The sequence below is a fragment of the Coffea eugenioides genome, chromosome 3 (genome assembly GCF_003713205.1).
Source record: "Coffea eugenioides isolate CCC68of chromosome 3, Ceug_1.0, whole genome shotgun sequence".
Lineage (NCBI taxonomy): Eukaryota > Viridiplantae > Streptophyta > Magnoliopsida > Gentianales > Rubiaceae > Coffea > Coffea eugenioides.
Window position 1 is genome coordinate 27,631,168 of NC_040037.1, and position 18,715 is coordinate 27,649,882.

Genomic DNA, 18,715 nt, shown 5'->3' on the forward strand with positions numbered 1-18,715 from the left:
ACCAAGAGCTAATGATTGATGAAGCTCTTGGCCATTTGAGTAGTTTCTGCAAAACTTAATTCTAATAAAGCATTCAAGTTGTTGACTAAAATGTGCTTGGAAGCTTCCTGGTTTGCACTTTGGAATGTCTTGATACCTTGGACTTCCTTTATCGAGTTTTATTTGGAACTGAATCTACTAAGACCTAGGGCTAATGATTGATGAAGCCCTAGTGAAATTTATATGTGAATTATGTAATTGCTATAAGGGCAACTTGAAATACAATGTGCAAATGGAATGAAATCGCGAAGTCCGTTCTAGTCTTTTGAACTCAAGTACCTCTAAATCAAATCTCGTGGGAATATTTTACCCTAATATCAAGTTATATATATATATTGAGTTTAGTACGTTAATATTAAAACTTAGATATTGGGACCTTTAAAACCTTGCCCACTAATTATGCTTTCCTTCGCTTAAACCAGTTTTATTACCTCCAGGGAGTAATTGCAATAACTACTAAACTTTAAGTTTTCGTAAAATTACCCTTGATTAGCTGTTTCAGAGAAAATTTGTTAAAAACATCTAATTCTAATAATTTCAAATAAAAGACATGGAAAATTTACTCGGCAAGAAACTTTGTTAAAACTAATTTAGCTTCAGTTTGCCTCGAGAAGGGAAATATCTTTAAAAAGAAACCACACGAAACATTTTATCCTTTTTTTCCAGTTTAATTTTAAAAGGAGGTTATTGACTTGTTTTGAGAAATTAAGCTAGTTTTATACAAGATAATCTTTTATTTACCAAGGGTTCGTTTAGTAAAACTTATGGTTTATAATACTTGAATTTTCTAGGATCCAACGAGGACGCGGACTATGATTTCCTGCCTGACTTTTGAGCCTCACTTTTGGTGAGTGTCCCTGCTTGTTCTATGCCTATTTGGTTAAAGTGCTTTCTTGACTCGATATGTGGTAATTGCCAAAAATGATTTCTGATCCATCGAAGTGAGCAGTGTGTACTTTATCACACTAGCCGTTCGAGTGGTGACTTGTGTGAATTGTTTTCGTGAATATCTTAAGTGTTGTGACGTCGTTGGGTGAATCCCTAGACTAATTATCCAAAGGGTATATTCGAATATTACTGCTTTCTTATTTCGTGATGTCGTTGGGTGAATCCCTCGACTAATTATCCAAAGGGTATATTCGAATATTTCTGCTTTCTTATTTCGTGACGTCGTTGGGTGAATCCCTCGACTAGCTTATCCAGGGGGTATACTCGAGTACTACCGTTCTCATTTATTTTGTCATGCGGGCCCGGAGCTGGGGTATGATCGGTGGCCGGAGTTAAGTAAAATAAGGAGTTCTACATGGACCGTAAGTAGTGAGAGTTGACGGAGGGTCAACTACGGTAAATTTTGATCAAGTGCGGAAAATGGCTCCTGAGAGCCCCTGTATCCTACCTGGTGCTGTTGTCTGCTTTTCTTAATTGTTGAATTTAAATACTCGTTACTTGCCTTATGTGACTGCATGTTTTGGGGCACCACTGAGCTTTAACTCACCCCACGTTCATTTGTTTTCCTTACAGGTCTTGAAGTTTGATAGAATTTGAGCTGCTTATATTTTCTATGAATGTAATTGAACAATTTGAATTTAATTTGCGATTTGTAATGAATTCCAAATTAAACAAGGTAGTCTTGTTTTGGGTTGCCACTTGAAGCTGGAAAATGTGTAAACCCTAATTCTGCCATTTGGCTGGTATGTATGTATTTGTTGTGGGAATTTTTATGTATTTGGGTTGGTTTGACCTTGATCCTTGTAATCCACGCGTGAAGTGCTTAGGAGCCGTGGATTGGCTATCTTATAAATGTTGTTATCTTTGAAGTTAATGAGGATTTTGTTATCGGTCTATCTGGGAAGAAACGGTGTTGTAATAGCTTAGTTTATTCTTCGGAAGGATTTGGGCTAGATTGCTTGCGTGAGTCCTGGCGAGAGCTAGGCAGGCGGCCCGCCAACCCTCTGGTTCGCCTTAGGGGGAAGTGGTCACAAACTCGAGATTGATTAGAAGGGTAGAAGGCGCCACAATTCAACATGGTCTTGAATTGATAAGCCGGTTTGAACCCTCGAGACCAACTCTAAGGTATTCAAAGTCGCTTCAAAGAAGCCAAGAGAAAACTCTCAATTTTTAATTCATAAAATGTCTTCCCTTATTAATAACAATTGATGCCTATTTATAGGCTTACAAGACTCAACTCCTAATCTAATTAGAATAAGGAAACTAACAAGGCTTTGCAAACAACTTGGAAACCCACGGCCATTAGCTCTTGAGGTTGCCGAATACTTAAGCTAAAGACTAGCTAATGGATCTACTAACTAATCACGGATCACATGAATAACAAACTAATGATCAAATTAATCCTATGCTCAACATGAGCTAATCACACGACTCATGAACAAGTCATAAAGTCAGCTATTTAACCAACTAATGACTTGAGCAATTAAAGATGCAAAGTAGTAAACTAATAGACTTGAACTCGGTTCTCTCAAGGAATTTGAACATTGGATTTGCAACATGAATTCCTTGTTTTTGACTCTATTCATTGGCCCCCAATGAATCTTTGTTGGATCTAGAAATAGAGCATGAACACCTCCTAGGATTCGTATCATTCAACCTATTGAAAGCAAATAAGCACTCATTATTAAAGTGAAAAGGAACATCTTTTGCAAGTAATTCACATAAAGGTATAGCAATCTTGGAGAAATTCTTAATAAACCGCCGATAAAATTCCACGTATCCAAGAAAACTACGAATGCCTTTCACATTGATAGGTGGAGGCATTCTCTCAATAACCTCTATTTTGGTTTGATCTACCTCAATACCTTCTGAAGAAATTTTGTGGCCTACCACAATACTCTCACAAACCATGAAGTGACATTTTTCCCAATTGAGTACAAAGTTTGTTTCTTCACATCTCTGCAAAATTAGATCTAAATTGTTAAGACAATGATCATAAGTAGATCCAAATACAGAAAAATCATCCATGAAGATTTTCATAATTTTCTCATTAAAATCAGAGAAAATTGCCGTCATGCAATGTTGGAAGGTGGCCGGTGCATTGCACAATCCAAAAGGCATTCTTCGAAATGCAAAAGTGCCATAAGGACAGGTGAACGTAGTTTTCTCTTGATCTTCCGGTGCAATGACTATTTGATTGTATCCTAAAAAATCATCCAAAAAATAATAAAATTCATATCCAGCCAATCTTTCTACCATTTGATCAAGAAAAGGAAGAAGGAAATGATATTTTCTAGTAGCTGCATTCAGTTTTCAATAGTCAATACAGACTCGCCACCCAACCACAACTCTAGAAGAAATCATTTCATCATTTTTACCACGTACTATGGTTATCCCCCCTTTCTTTGGCACTACATGAATAGGAGAAATCCAAACACTATTAGAAATTGAAAAAATTATACCTGTATCCAGCCATTTAAGAATTTCTACTCTTACCACTTCTTTCATATTTGGATTTAACCTTCTTTGAATCTCAACCACTGGTTTAGAGTTTTCTTCCAACAAAATCTTGTGCATACAAATAGTTGGACTGATTCCCTTGATATCAGAAATCATCCATCCTATAGCCTTTAAATGCTTCCTCAAAACACGTAAGAGTTTGCCTAGTTGTTTCTCATCTAGTGTAGCATTGACAATCACCGGCAATGTCTCTTTTTCTCCAAGAAATGCATATTTGAGGTGTTTAGGAAGTGGCTTAAGCTCAAGCCGTGGAGCTTGCTCACACGATGGTGGTGGTAATCCTTTGCTCAGTCCTAACTCCTCATACGTATTTCTCCTTTTGTAAGGAACCCGTGCCTGCAAAAATTCAATCATTTTTTCAACTTGTTCCTTTTGTAAGCCTGCACCATTAAGACAAAGTTCAAGAGAATCATCATCAAGATTAGCTTGACTCATCCCTAATGCCAATTTATCACATATGTCAACAGAATAAACATGGTCGGTAAAAGAGGGATATTTCTCCACTTTACTCAAATCAAATTCAACTTCCTCTTCACCGATTTGGAACTTAAACTTACCTCGTTTGACATCTATTATTGTACCTGCAGTGGCCAGAAATGGTCTACCAAGTATAATAGGTACATGAACATCTTCCTCCATATCTAAAACAACAAAATCAACAGGAATAATGAATTTCTGTACTTTAATGAGCACATTCTCTAATATGCCCATTGGATGTCTAATAGACCTGTCAGCCAATTGCAAGGAAATGTTAGTACGCTTTAACTCTTTCAATCCCAATTGCCTAGCCACAGTTAAAGGGATCAATGACACACTCGCACCAAGATCACAAAGTGCTTTAGAGAATTCTACATTACCAATAGTGCAAGGAACTGTGAAACTCCCTGGATCTTTCAACTTTGGTGGCAATTTGTTTTGTATGATGTCACTACATTCTTCCGTTAATGCAATTGTCTCACTATCTACTAACTTTCTTTTCTTAGTCATTATCTCCTTGAGAAACTTTGCGTATGAAGGAATCTGCAAAATAGCATCAACAAAAGGAATATTAATATGTAATTGTTTGAAAATGTTGACAAACTTCTCAAATTCTTTGTCATTTCTCGAAGGCTTCAATCTTTGTGGAAATGACAACGGTGGAATTGGTGTTGTATCTCCCATTTGTGGTTCATTTTCCTCCATCTTTTCTTTCCCTCTGATTTTCTTGCCGTCCTTTCCTAACTCACTCAACTGCTTGTTCTCTCTTCTTTCACATTCTCTCTCACATTCAACTACAGGCAACTCACCTACTTCCTTACCACTACGGAGGGTTATAGCCTTCACATGCTCTCTTGGGTTCACCTCAATTTTGCTAGGTAAATCCCCTTGGTTGTGATTGTTAACCACATTTGCTATTTGCCCTAATTGGACTTCAACATTCCTGTACATATTGGTGAGTTGGTCCATACTTCTTTCAAACCGTTGAGTAGTGGCACTGGCTATCTTTTCAATTTTATCATTTGATACATTTGCCAACTTTTCAATTGCCAATTCCCAAGCTGGTTTGGACTCCGGAAGTGGTTGCTTCGGTTGAAAACCCGGTGGATTAACTGGTTTTTGTTGGTTCCCTTTGTGACGGCCCCACCTCCCCCTAGGGCGTACCCCAGGGTTCGGCGAGTCGTCTGCCCAGCTCTCGCCGGGACTCACTCCCTCACTATAAACCTCAAACAGATTGCAATATAAATCTCAAATATACATCAAATCATACATACCCCGAGTACCAGAAAGTAAACCCTAGAAAAGTTGATAATTATAACCACCACAACAACTATATACATCTTGCCAGTTAACTTATAACAAGTACAAGCTCACTCATCTAAAATCGAAACACTAAACACCTTCCCGAGCGATCCCCCGCGTCGGCCCCCTGCTAAGGAAAACAAATGGAATGGGGTAAGCTATATGCTTAGTGAGCAATCAGGGGGAAAAATAAAACTCACATAATTAAACAAGTAAATCAGGATATTTCACATCAATAACAGAAAAGTAACATCACAAGTGTAGGATACGGGTGGCTCCAAAGCCAGTTCAATTCCCCGAACTTGAACGCCTGTTGACACTCCGTCAACCAAGTACTCATGGTCCGTAGACTCCACTTAAACGTTCCTCCGTTCACCTTATCAACCCCCGCTGGCCAGTCAACAGCACACAGCAGCTCGAGCGAAATAAAGTAACTTAGCTTTCGTCAAAGCTATAACAAGAAACTAAATCCCAAGTTTAGCATGGAACTATCTTCGACCAAGCCCCGGCTGGCTCGAATAGTTCGTCTAACCCTTGGAACCGGGCTGGAACCAAGCCCTGAGATATCCGATCTCTCAATAGATGGTATCTCTCAACAAGTGCACAACAAGATACTTATCCCAAGCAGCACACAGCAAATGGGGTTTAATTCAAGTCACGAGATCACCCCTATCAGCACACAGCAAAAGGGTGATACTCAAGTCATGTAATTCCCCTCCTCAGCACACAGCAAGAGGGTGATACTCAACATAAAGTATGTATTCTCACATAGGAAATCAAAACAAAGGATGGGCTTAGGTCGAGTGAGATGAAGTACACCCTCGCCTATGTACCCATTTAACATGTACAAAACACTTTAACAATTTCACATCAATAACCACCCAATTACTCACTTGATACAACTTGGCACGAAACTGATACAATTGACGGAGCTTGACCGTCACCGTCAAAAGCCTTAAGATCTGTATGGGCAGATTATATACACACAAGAATGAAACGGCCATACAACAGCAATTTATAACTGAAACGATCGAATACAGTTGAAAACGGTCAAAATAATCAAAACGGTTACACGATCTTGTCCATAACGGGAGCTAGGGTTATCGGATCAAAATGTACTTGATAGTGTCTCGAACCTTAGACAAAAGGTTACAACTTCCATGAAGATAACTCAATCCATTTTTCAGTGTATCCAAGTTAAATTTGCAAACTATAAAACAAGGACTCCGAAGACTAGTTTATCTTTCTCGTGAAAATTTGGCGGCATGCCCCTTGTGTTTACCCATTTTCCAGCCATTTATGGCTTCAATATTTTACTCAATCCAACCCAAAGTTATCCATAACACAATTCCATTTCAATAGCCATTCGCTGTATGGCTATAGCTACCTGGGTTTCGGCTTGCGTATTCGCATTTGCATTAGTTACCCCTTCGGTTCCTTGTCCTCGTCCTCTACCCCCACCACGAGTCTCCATTTGATGGTTTTATAGTTTCTTTAATTGGGATAAAATATGGTTCAAGATCAAAGTGTGTACGTATATATACAAGTCACGCAAAATATACATAATATAATGCACCATATACACCAAGGGACATTTCAGGTTAGACAAAGTCAAGTGCAGTAAGTACTATATATGTAGGCATTAACATACCATAAGTAAATGACATGTAGAAATAATGCAAGGGCAAAATGAAAGAAACGCGACTTGTCGTCCCACACTCAGTGAAAATCACCCTCGTCCGATTTCTTACTCCACTTCCCAAGGTGCCCGTTAATTTCTTGTACTCATTCTAGCCAGACAAAGCCTGTTCATGTTCTCAAAATGCAAGTCTCAGGTCAAAAATTTCTCAAGTCGAAAATTTTACCCCGGGCGGTGCTTGGAAACACAACAAGCTAGCACAACGGCTATACTTCACCAGTGAGTCTTAATTCAAGAAATTCATCCCTGACGGTGTTTGGAAACACAACAGGCAATGCCTCACCAGAGAGTTTTAGTTCAACCGCTATAGAGGAATAGTAGCCGGTCTACAACCACACGAGTACAAATAAGTTCAAAAACAAGGTCGAAGCAGGGTTCAAACATATAAATTCAAAAATAGAGTCAATTACTTCAAGTTCAAGGAGCACAGGTACGAATAAGAACTCACTCGGCTAGCCTATACCCAACAATTCACATTCTCAAACAGTCACCGAATTCAAGTCCAAATATATGTCACATTACTCATGCGTAATATCAAATCAGGTCCATTACATGTACGTAAGAGCACACTATATGGTACCCAAGTACAAGAATTCACAATAAGACAATTCACAACTCGAGCCAGCCGGTCCCAAGAGTAAATCACCCATATTAGAGATTCCTACCTGGCATACCTAACCATTGTCCCCAAAGTACCATGATAAGGGTTCAAACCTAGAATGTTTCATGATTCGTAATTTAAGCTTCAAAAAAAAAAAAAAGTCCTTAGTCCTTAATACCCATTCACGAAATTAGGACCATAACACCACTTGGCCCAAACTCACTCCGCGCAGAGACCACGCGAAGCAGGCTCTAGCTTTTATCCCTCAATCGCTTAACTTTTGAATCAAATCGAATTCCACAGTCCGGCATCCTAAACTTTAGCCTAGGATACACTACAGAGATCTGAAACCTAAGTTCTGATACCACCTGTGACGGCCCCACCTCCCCCTAGGGCGTACCCCAGGGTTCGGCGAGTCGCCTGTCCATCTCTCGCCGGGACTCACTCCCTCACTACAAACCTCAAACAAATTGCAATATAAATCTCAAATATACATCAAATCATACATACCCCGAGTACCAGAAAGTAAACCCTAGAAAAGTTGATAATTATAACCACCACAACAACTATATACATCTTGCCAGTTAACTTATAACAAGTACAAGCTCACTCATCTAAAATCGAAACACTAAACACCTTCCCGAGCGATCCCCCGCGTCGGCCCCCTGCTAAGGAAAACAAATGGAATGGGGTACGCCCTAGGGGGAGGTGGGGCCGTCACACCCTTGATCCTTCCATCCAAAATTTGGGTGATTACGCCATCTTGGATTATAGGTATTGGAGTATGGATTGTTTTGGGGTGGGCGGTGTAATTGTTAAGATATTGAACCTGTTCGCTGCCAGAACACATAGAATCATCATGATCTCCGCCGCAAGTAGTACAACATGCAACAACTACTCCTTGATTAGAGTTAGAACCAACGTGCCTATTAAGCATTTTAACCATATTATCCATTTTTGCACTTAACATATTCAAGGTATCTACTTCGAGCATACCTGCGGTTCTCCTTGTATTACCTCGTTCGTTTGCCCATTGATAGTTGTTAGCAGCCATTTTTTCGATCAATTGTTGAGTTTCCTCGGCTGTCTTTCCCATCAATGCTCCTCCCGCTGCCGCATCTACATGCGTCTTTGTTGGATAGGTGAGACCATTGTAAAATGTTGGACTACTAGCCAATTTGGTAAACCATGATGAGGACATCTTCGTTGCAGTTCCCGATAGCGCTCCCAGGCTTCATACAATGTTTCTCCTTCTTGTTGAGAGAAACTAGTTATATCCATTCTGAGTTTAACAGTTTTTCCAGGTGGAAAGAATTTATTTAGAAACGCCTTAGCTAATTCAACCCAAGTTGTAAAAGTGTTAGGTGGATGAGATTGTAGCCAAACCTTGGCTTTGTCCCTTAGCGAGAATGGAAACAATCGAAGTTTAATTGCATCATCACTAACACCATTGAACTTAATTGTATCATAGATTTCAAGAAATGTTGACAAGTGAGAATTTGGATCTTCGGTAGCATTACCTCCATATTGAGATTGTTGTACCATTTGAATCAGTGATGGTTTAATCTGACAGCCCTACCTCCCCCTAAGGCGAACCAAAGGGTTCAGTGGACCGCCTGCCCAGCTCTCGCCGGGACTCAGTCGATCCCTCAAACAAATCAAAAATAGAACTACTAGAAAGAGCAAAACTAGGATCCAAAAACTTAAACCAAAACTTATATACATTGCTATCTCAGAAAGAAGTACAACCGACGAGTATACAAAAGTTCTCCAGTCACCATACAACCAGCCCGTGCCAAGCATTAGGGCGAGAACCATAACAAAACCAAAATAAAAAACTAGACCCAGCTAGTCTATACAGAGCTCTCGTCCTTGCTCGCCTTCCCCTGTTAAGGAAAACAAAACTAAAGGGATAAGCTAAAAGCTCAGTGAGGTTCCGAACATAGAATCAAATCATAAATCAAACGATAAGTCAAGAAATAGTTACAACATTTACAATAAACCATACATGAAAAGGATACGTTCGTTCGTTCATTCGTTCGTTCGTTCATTCGTTCGTTCGTTCGTTTGTTCTCCTGTCATTCCCCTTTCCTTCATTCATTTGAAAATGCATTTTTCGTTTATACATAAAACCCTTGTTCGTTCGTTCGTTCATTTCATTCATCCTCTCCTGGACATTGGCCAGGCTCCACCAATCTCCACCAACCTACAAGGTAATACTCGAGTATACCATACGTTCACCCAGGTCACCAAATCGCCCGACCGAGTCCGCTTCTGGCTCGAGTCGATCAGTAACAAGGGGCAGGGCCCAATTCAGCTAAAAGGCTTACATTCATGCACAAGTAACGTTCCAATTGTTCAATCTTTGAAAATTTCACATTTATTTAGGTCGAGTGCGATAAAGTACACACTCGCCTAAAAAACTCATTTTGGAAATCAATAAAAGCACTTATCACGTTATCAAACTAATACAAGTCATGAAGTCAAGAAAATACAACAAACAAGGAACACTCAACTAATTATGCAAAATAACGTCCAAAATGTCCTACCGAATCTTACCCTTGGTCGCCGAGAAAACCTAAGATGCAACGAGAAAGAATATTACAAGTCATCTAGCAAAACAAGTAAGTGACATCCAAAGAAAACCGGCAAATGATAAGTAAAACATATAAAGACGCCTTTATAGTGAAAATGGGATGTTTGGATTGGAGGACGGAAATAACTAGGGATTCATAACCAAACGCAAAACTAACTTAAACGGGTTATAAAATGTCCGGCAGAAAACACTTGGACCAAAGACAACTCGGACTCCAACGAGATAGTCTAAATTCACACTTAAAACCCCACTTAAAAGTGGTTCACTTGTGGCCAAGAAAACCCTAAATCATACCTCTATATTTTGGGAAGGAGTAAGTAGCATTTGAAGTTTTAAACTAAAGAGGTATCAAGTTTTAAAAATGGAAAACCGGTCATGGTATTGGCCAAACAAAAGTATACAAGTTCAAATCGAAACTTAGCCCTCGAGCAAAATTTTGGGCAGCACGCCCTTTGTATTTACCTATTTTCCAGCCATTTATGGCTTCATTATTTTCCTCATTCAAACCCAAAGGTACACACACAACAATCTAAGTTCAATAGGCTCAAGATAATGCAAGGACAAAATCAAGCTAAGAACAAGTGCGGAAATGAAGATTAGTGTGGAAAACAAAAGACAGTTTTAACGTTACGAAGCGGAACAGACGTAACAGGATCTACACTTATCAGATTGAGGTGTAATTTACACCGATTCGAAGCTAAGAGAAAGGGCTACAATGTTTAAGAAGGGAATTCAGTCCAGTTTGCAATGTATCTAGGTCATATTTACCAAAAACATCCCCAGATTTCCAGTTCACAGTTTACTGTGGCAGTCCTGATTCATTCGGTCATATCTCAGCATCTAAAACTTCAATTCAAGTGATTCCAAAGCCATATGAAAGCTAAGATACAAGGCTATAAGTCTTAAGAAGACATCAACAACCAAATCAGTAGTATTCCTGGTCAAAACAACCAATTACAGAAGTGGGTTATCAGTTTCGGACAGAAACAGGGTAGCAGGGGTATTTCGGTCTTTTCACAAGCTACGTTGCTCGGATCAAGCTGAAATTTTGTAGAAAACTATAAAATATCATTCTCTACAACTTTCATGTTTTGTACTAAGGCTATTTTGGCCTCTAACCTGCTCAAATAAATTCGGACAGAACAGGCCTGTGTGAAACCCTAACCTGGAAGTTTTGCCCCAAACCAGAATTTTTGCACAAGCAATCACATCCAACATATATCCACTTCATTTTACACTATAGCTAACCAACAATCCATGACTAACCAACACCAAACATATGAAATCAGAAAAATCAAGCATAAAATAAGAATTCATCAATCTTCACCAAAAATCATAAAATCTTCCACTAAAACATCTATTTAGCCCTCACAAGTCATCAATTTAACACTAACATGAACAAAGGAAGAATCTCTTGGTCACTTACCTTGGAAACTCAAGAAAAGAAGTAACTTAGCACCTTTCCTTCTCAAACCACTTCACCAATCACCTTAATCCTACCAAGAAAAAGGTTTTTATGGAGCAAATCCAAGTTTTAACGGTTGGTTTGAGAGATTCAAGCAAGAAATTGAAGAAAAATTGAAGAAGCTTTCTCACCTCTTTTCCCTCTATCGGTTCAGCCAAGGAGCATGGAAAATGAAGATGAATTGTAGTCAAAATTTTGATTTAGTAAAGGTAAGAAGAAAGAGGTCAAAGTCCACCTTCAAGTAGGAACATGACACATGGCATCTCTAATAGTTATCTTATTCCCTTATCTCCCAATACTAATTAATCTAGCTAACCTCTAATTATCTCATAACACCTTGTAAAATAATATCACTTAACCAAACTCCAACAAGTTGTCAAAAAATATATCGCACTTACCGCACTAGCGGGTCCCACGTCCATAATACGCACTTCAAATTTAACATGGACTAACTTGTACCAAGGAAATGACTTGAAAAATATATTCACTTATAAACATGTATAGAAAATTAATATATGGAAGAAAAGTATGAAATTATAGACAAGGAAATAAAATAATGTCTAGAAAACTTATAAAAGTTTTTTTTTTTTCGGGTTCTCACACTTAATCTCAAAATTATTAGCATTTACAATTGGCCTTGCAATGCTAGTTTGAGAACCTTGTGTTTCCGGTAAAGCAAAATCTCGTAGAATTCGCCTATTTGGGTCATTTTCCGCCATTTCTTCCTCAAATGGTAATTCTATCAAGATTTCTTCTATCGGTTGCCAAACCTCTTGTTCCTCTTGATGCGGTGTATTCCTCCTTTGTCTCCGTAGTGTCCTCTCAATTTCAGGATCGAAAGGTGCAGTTTCTAGATTTGATCGATGCATACACTACAACTAAAAATAAGAGAAATTTTTGCAGCTTTAATTGTAAAAATCAACTATAAACAACTTGAATTAAAAAAATGAAATATCTAAAGTAATAGAGATGATTAGGCCCTAATATTGCCGCTTCCCGGCAACGGCGTCAAAAACTTGACGAAATTTTTATATCAATGCAAGTTTAAATCCAATTTTATACCCGTTGACTGCAAGTATACAGGCCGAAATCATAATGTAGGGTGTAGACACCAAATTTTTAAAGATATCTTTTATCCTAATTTTGTTAATTCCATGATTTTTGGTTCTTAGACTTTTAGCATTTATATAGCACTTTAGTATTTTTTAGATTATTGTTATCTATTATTTTATTTTTATTTTATTTTTAGTTGTATTTTGTATTCATTTTGGGCTCTCTTAGCTATTTATTTATTTATTTTTATTATTATAAGACTTTTAGTATAAGTTTTACCAAAAAGAGAGAAAATTGGGGAAAAATATGTGTTATTTCTTTTATTGAAAAAAAAGTAAGTAAAAGGAAAGAAAAGAGGAAAATTGTAGCTTTTTATTTTATCTTTTGGGTACTAATTCTGTACATTTTATTTAAGTTTGTTTAAATTGTTATTTTTGTATTATTGTTATTTATTTAAGAAAAAAAAAGGGGAAACCCGATAGCGGGTTTTGGGCTGTTTAAGTGTAAAAAAAAAAAAAAAAAAAAGGGGAAAAAGAGCCGCACATGCATGCGGCATGAAAACACTTTCACAGGAGATAGCTGCGGCATTCTTGGCTATCAATGGATCGGATGGCTGGGAATCATGGTGACAGCCAACCCTTCATCCTCACCTTTGAGGTGAGGGTTTAGAGGGTAGGGCTCCCATATAAAAGCAAGAAGAAACGGCTGGGTTAAGGGACAAGAGGAGAGCTAAGTAGAGTTGGCGGCTGTGGGGGATTGAAAAACAGAAACCAGAGAGAGGTGAGGGAAGGACGGCTGGGAAAAGAGTGAAGGGAAAGTTTGAGGGCTAGAGAGAGTTTCGGAGAGGGGAGAGCCGAGAGGAAAAAACGAAGCAGAAAAAAGAGTGAACAGCAAGAGGGTTCTGGGCAAGAGAGCTTCGGTCAGGAAAAAGGGAGAAGAGGAAAAAGCTGGAGCCTCTGGAGCTGCTAATCATCACGACCGCCGCAGTCTTCGCCGAGAAGGTTCCATCACTGTAAGTATTTCTCTTCCTTTTTAAAATTCCAAAGTTTTATTCAAAAACCCAGGCACTTGAAGACCTTGCTTCTGAAGTTTTATTGTTTCGTTGCTTATTTTCCTTCCCTTTATGTTTCATGTTCACTGAAGATTTACTTTTTTTTTCTGTTTATAAGTGGCTGCGTGTATTTTGAACTGGTGTAATTGAGAACTTGTGAAGATCAATTTTTTTAGCAAAAGGGGAAACAGATGTCATCTGCTGTTTCTCTATTTCGTTGATCCCCTGATGGCCCTAAAGATCGAATTTTGATAACTTGGAGCTTGTGTGAAAGAGTAGCAAATATGGGTTCGAAAGGGTCGTGAAACTAATGTTCCTGGCTATCCTTTGTTCTGAGTCTTGCTTTATTATTTTGGCTCTATGATGACTGAAGTTGTGTTGTTTGGCGTTTGCTGTATGTGCTGTTTTGACTGGGATTTTTTGGGACCAAGTTTAGCAGACACTCAAGTCATTTTGTTGCATTTGTGTGACCGAAAGCTTGTTGGATTTTACTCTCTTCATGGCCCCAGTCCTCGCATGTCGTGTTGAATGAGTTGGGTTTGTCTTGGGTCAGTTTGGGCTACATATATCAGAACTGGTATGAGGAGCCGAGGTTTTGCTGCAACAAATTGGAGTTCTTTATTTTGTTGCAGCAGCGACTTTTTCCTTTGTTGCTGAATGTTTCTTGACTTTATCAAAGTTAGGGAATGATTTTTGCTGTTCCATTGACGTATGATGAGCATGTTCGCCATAGGTCTCTTCATGTTTGCATGATATTGTCTCAGAACTCCCTGTGTAGAGGCCTAGAACTTTACTTGGTTCATAGTCTGAGAGTTAAAATGTTTTCTCAGATATTTTAGTCCAACATCTCAAATGAATGTTGATGTTTTCTTTGCTGCATTTCTTTTGTTTCCTCCCTGCTAAAATTGATGTTTGGAAAATGTGTGCGCGTTTGGTGGATAAATGGTGAGTCTAATGCAATGTTTCGGCATTTAATCTACACAAACTTGTACCTGCAAAATTTCGCAGCGAAAACAAAAGAGGTTGCATTTTCTGTTCTGTTGTCTTTTCCGTGGTTGCTCCATCGAGTCTTTACACTTAAGTTGCATGTTTAATCTGGTGTGGAGGGCAAGGAGTGGAATGATTTGGTGTTGGGTTTGTGTGTTTGGGTCTAAAAAGAATGCTTAAGCTGTGATCGAATGCTTGCTGAAAGGAAACGAATCATGATTGCTAAACCATTTCTGCACAAATTTCTCCAACATTTGCGTGATTTCCTCTCTGTGTTTTGGCTTGTTTTGGATATTGAAGCCATGAGTCTTGCTGTTTAGTCAAAGTTTCGTTGTCTGGCTGAAAGAATTTGGATCGAAATTATGGTCTTTGGGTTTGAAATGCCGAAAATATAAATGCAGCAAGTGTTACAGAAACCATCTTCGTAAGCATTTGCATGCATGGATAACTTCTAAAAATTACACTTTGGCCCCCAGGTCTCCCCTTGTTCCACTATGACCCAACCAATTGAATAATTTCCTCAATTTGGTCCTTGGCAGCTTTAATTTTACAACTTTTCATTGCTTGTTTGCTTCAATTGACTACCATGCTTTGTTTAAATTGCACTTAATTCATGATTTTAAGGGTTTTATGATCAAGTGAGTTTGTATTTGCATATTTTCTTTAATTTTCTCAAATTAAATTGGTGCATTAATCCCTTGTTTTTGATGATTTTAGCCCAAGTTATCTCTTTTTTTGGTGACTTTAGCCCAAGTTAAGTTTTGACCACTTTACTAGCATCACAAACGGGGAGGTATAACTTCTTTTATCCTTTTTGTCTCTCCCTTATGTGATCCAACGTGCTAAGTGAAAATTGCATGTCTACTTTGCTTTCCTTGCCTTTCCTTAATTTCTTTCATTTCTTTCATTTACTTTTGCTTTTATTAAGTTATTCTTTTATGGGGTATGTGTACACCTCTTGGCTTGTAATAGATAGGGCTTGGAGAGCATTTTTATTCACTTTTCCCCTTCCCCATTTGTTTTAGTTAGCCAATGTAATAGGTTCATTAGTGTGATTTGCATGCTTACGTGCTACGTGTTACTTGCTTTCTTAGGGTCTTGCATCTAGATACCATGCTTATGTGTTATGTGCAATATGTGATTTATGTGTTTATTTGCTTTATTAGCCTTTACATGATCTATTTGGTTTACAATGAATGTGTGACGTCACCGTGGCTAGTCCAACGCTGGTCATGGTTTTTCCCCTCGAGCTCTCGCAAGTCCAATGCTTGTGAGAGAATTTTAGAAAAGGGCTAGTCCAATGCTAGACCCAATAGGCCGTCCCCTCTCGTTAGTACATACTTGCATGTTTCACTACATTTCATACATTTTTCTTAGTTTTCTAGCATTTGGCATGCTCCTCCAATCCTTTCCCCTTCATTTTAGGTTTTTGCATCCTCATGCTAGTTATAGGGTACATTTGCTTGAGAGTCCCCTTTCGGTAAGGGAAACGAGCGAGTGTGGCTACAAAATAGTCTTAGCACGCTAGTTCTTCCTTCTAATCAAAGGGAAAATTAAAATCGTGAAGTTAGGAGTCATTCCCGTACCCGACTTGATGCATTCCTCTAGGTTCATACACTCTCATTTTATCATATCACTTCCTCACTTTCTTTATCCACATTCTCTCACTACTTATATTTTTCTCAATCCACATGCCATGTTCACACACTTTTCATCTTTCCCTATCACTTATTTATTTTCTACCTCACAAATTGCACCCAATTGCACTTATATATTTACCACCATTATACCATATTTTTATCCACTTGCACACATACACCTTCATTTTTCTCAATTGGCACACATGCACTTTTCTTACATTTGCACACATACACTTTTCTTTCATTTGCACACTTGCACTTACATTTGTATTTTTTATTGTATTTTATTTTTGCATTCCTCTTACATTTTCACACTTGCATTCATATTTGGGTCTTCATTTGCATTACCCGTGACCTCTATGAGAGTTTTCCTTATTGGCCATCACAACTCATGTGATTGGGACCAAAAAGCCTCATAAGAGACATTTTAGATTTAGGATTGCATTTTTTTTCATATCCATTAGTCATATCCAACATACAACACATACTTTGGGTAGAAAAATTGGGAAAAGAAGGGCTAAGTCACGCAACTAGCTTTGGCTAGGGTAAGGGAGTGCCTTAGGCTTTGCCTTTGCCTTCTCCCTTATCAAATGTGACCCCCGATCCCTTTCTTTGGTTATGTAGACCTAAAAATTCTTTAAAAAGGGTTTGTTCGCTTTTTCAAAAAAAAAATCACTTTTTGGGTGACTTGGTACACCCTAACTCTATACCAAGTGGCGACTCCATTTTCCATTCAAAAACCCTTTTTTAAACTTTGTTTGGTCAAACCGTCGCATTTCATAATCCCACGGCCTTTTATTTTCATTTTCACACACGTTCACATACATATCCCACACACTACTTTCACTACTCAAAAAGTGGGGCGCGACAGTTGGCGACTCCACTGGGGATTTCCTATGTGGATCCAAGCATTTGGTTTAGCTATTCTTTTCCTTTTTCTACCCTTTTTATGCATAGCATTTGGATATTAGGGTTGCATTTTTCCTTTTTAGGACTTTTTACCTCGCGCGCGTATCAAACTACTCCCTCACTCACGTATGTATGATTGGTTGTTTGGATGTATATTTTACTTGTTTTATTCCGCGCTTTGCATTGCATTTGGGTGGGGGACATACCCTAGAGCCTCGCGTTGGTTCTTGATTCCTCCCCTCCAAACGAGCACTAGCATACGTGCATACGCTTTAATTTTATACCCCTCATTTATTTTTCTTTTTGTGGCTTGTCACGCTACTCCACCCTATTAGGATTTTAGACGACTCACTTGGACTTGTGATCGCGACACGATGTGTGCGTAGCATGATCCGAGGAGTCACTCAATCTTCCATTTTAAGCTTTGGGTTCATAGCCTTTAGCTTTTAATTGAAGATTGAGGATTTTTGATAGATTCACTCATGACATGTAGCCGTGACACGATGTGTGCGTAGCAATGTCTGGGGAATCGCTCGAGCCACCGACAAAGAACCTTGGGATTGATGACCCTTGGTTTCCAAGTCTGAAGGCTCGGGGACCTAAAACCTATCGAGTCTAGATGCATTAGTGAGCCAATACCTCATGCATCCATGATAGCTTGCCTAGGGTAGAGTCTGCCTTGCCTTGTTAGGGATACTATTCACGAGGGGAGGAATCCAACCCCTTTTTCCCTTTTATTGCTTTATTTCTTTGTATTGATTTTATTGCTTTATCTCGTTGCTACAGTGTGTTATGTGTATTTATAATTTTCTTGGTTTTGTCCCCATTGCATTCACAAACCCTAGCAAATAAGAGGTCTGGCATGACCTTCTTTTAGAACTTACCCTTGTAGATAGGCTATTGCACGTTTAAAGATTTTGGTATATTGCATTCTTAGATTAATAATGCCATATTATTTTAGGCTTACCCTGGCAAATAAAGGGTCCCTTAGGTCATATTTCATTTTAAACTGCATGTTTTATCGCTTTAATAAACTGGCATCATGCATAAACCCTAGAAGGGGAATGCCATTTAGGGGATCCCGCTATTAGGATTGAACTCACCTTGATTGTTCCCATGGGTACATAACCCTTCAAGGGATTGCATGTTTAAATTCTTGCCAACCGGAGAATGGGACTCATAGGTAAGGTAATTGACAACCCGCCTCTTCCATTGTTAGATGGAGTGCCCCCGTCGAATCTACCAGTTGTTGGTACCGTCGGCCGAGATTCAAAGATGGCCTGCCCTTATGCTATCTAGCGAATTACATCAAGTAGCTCAATATTTAGGGCCAATTGGAGACCTTAAGGAGATCAAGCCCAATGGCTATCTAGTAGAGGCATTAGTACATCTGTGGGATCCGGAATGTTCGGCTTTTAGGGTAGGCAA

At 38.7% G+C, this 18,715-nt stretch overlaps 1 protein-coding gene and 1 non-coding gene across 2 annotated transcripts; one reads left to right on the plus strand and one right to left on the minus strand.

Moving 5' to 3' along the window:
- Positions 1–2,565: 2,565 nt before the first annotated feature.
- LOC113766367 lies at positions 2,566–4,953 on the minus strand. The gene is made up of 2 exons (XM_027310565.1): positions 3,484–4,953; positions 2,566–2,946 (listed from the first exon to the last, which is right to left on the minus strand). Exons 1-2 carry the CDS (start codon positions 4,951–4,953, stop codon positions 2,566–2,568), a joined length of 1,851 nt encoding a protein of 616 aa, XP_027166366.1.
- Positions 4,954–8,769: 3,816 nt separating this feature from the next.
- Positions 8,770–8,876, plus strand: LOC113767245. The gene has a single exon (XR_003467961.1). It is a non-coding gene; the product is annotated as a small nucleolar RNA R71 (small nucleolar RNA).
- Positions 8,877–18,715: the final 9,839 nt, after the last annotated feature.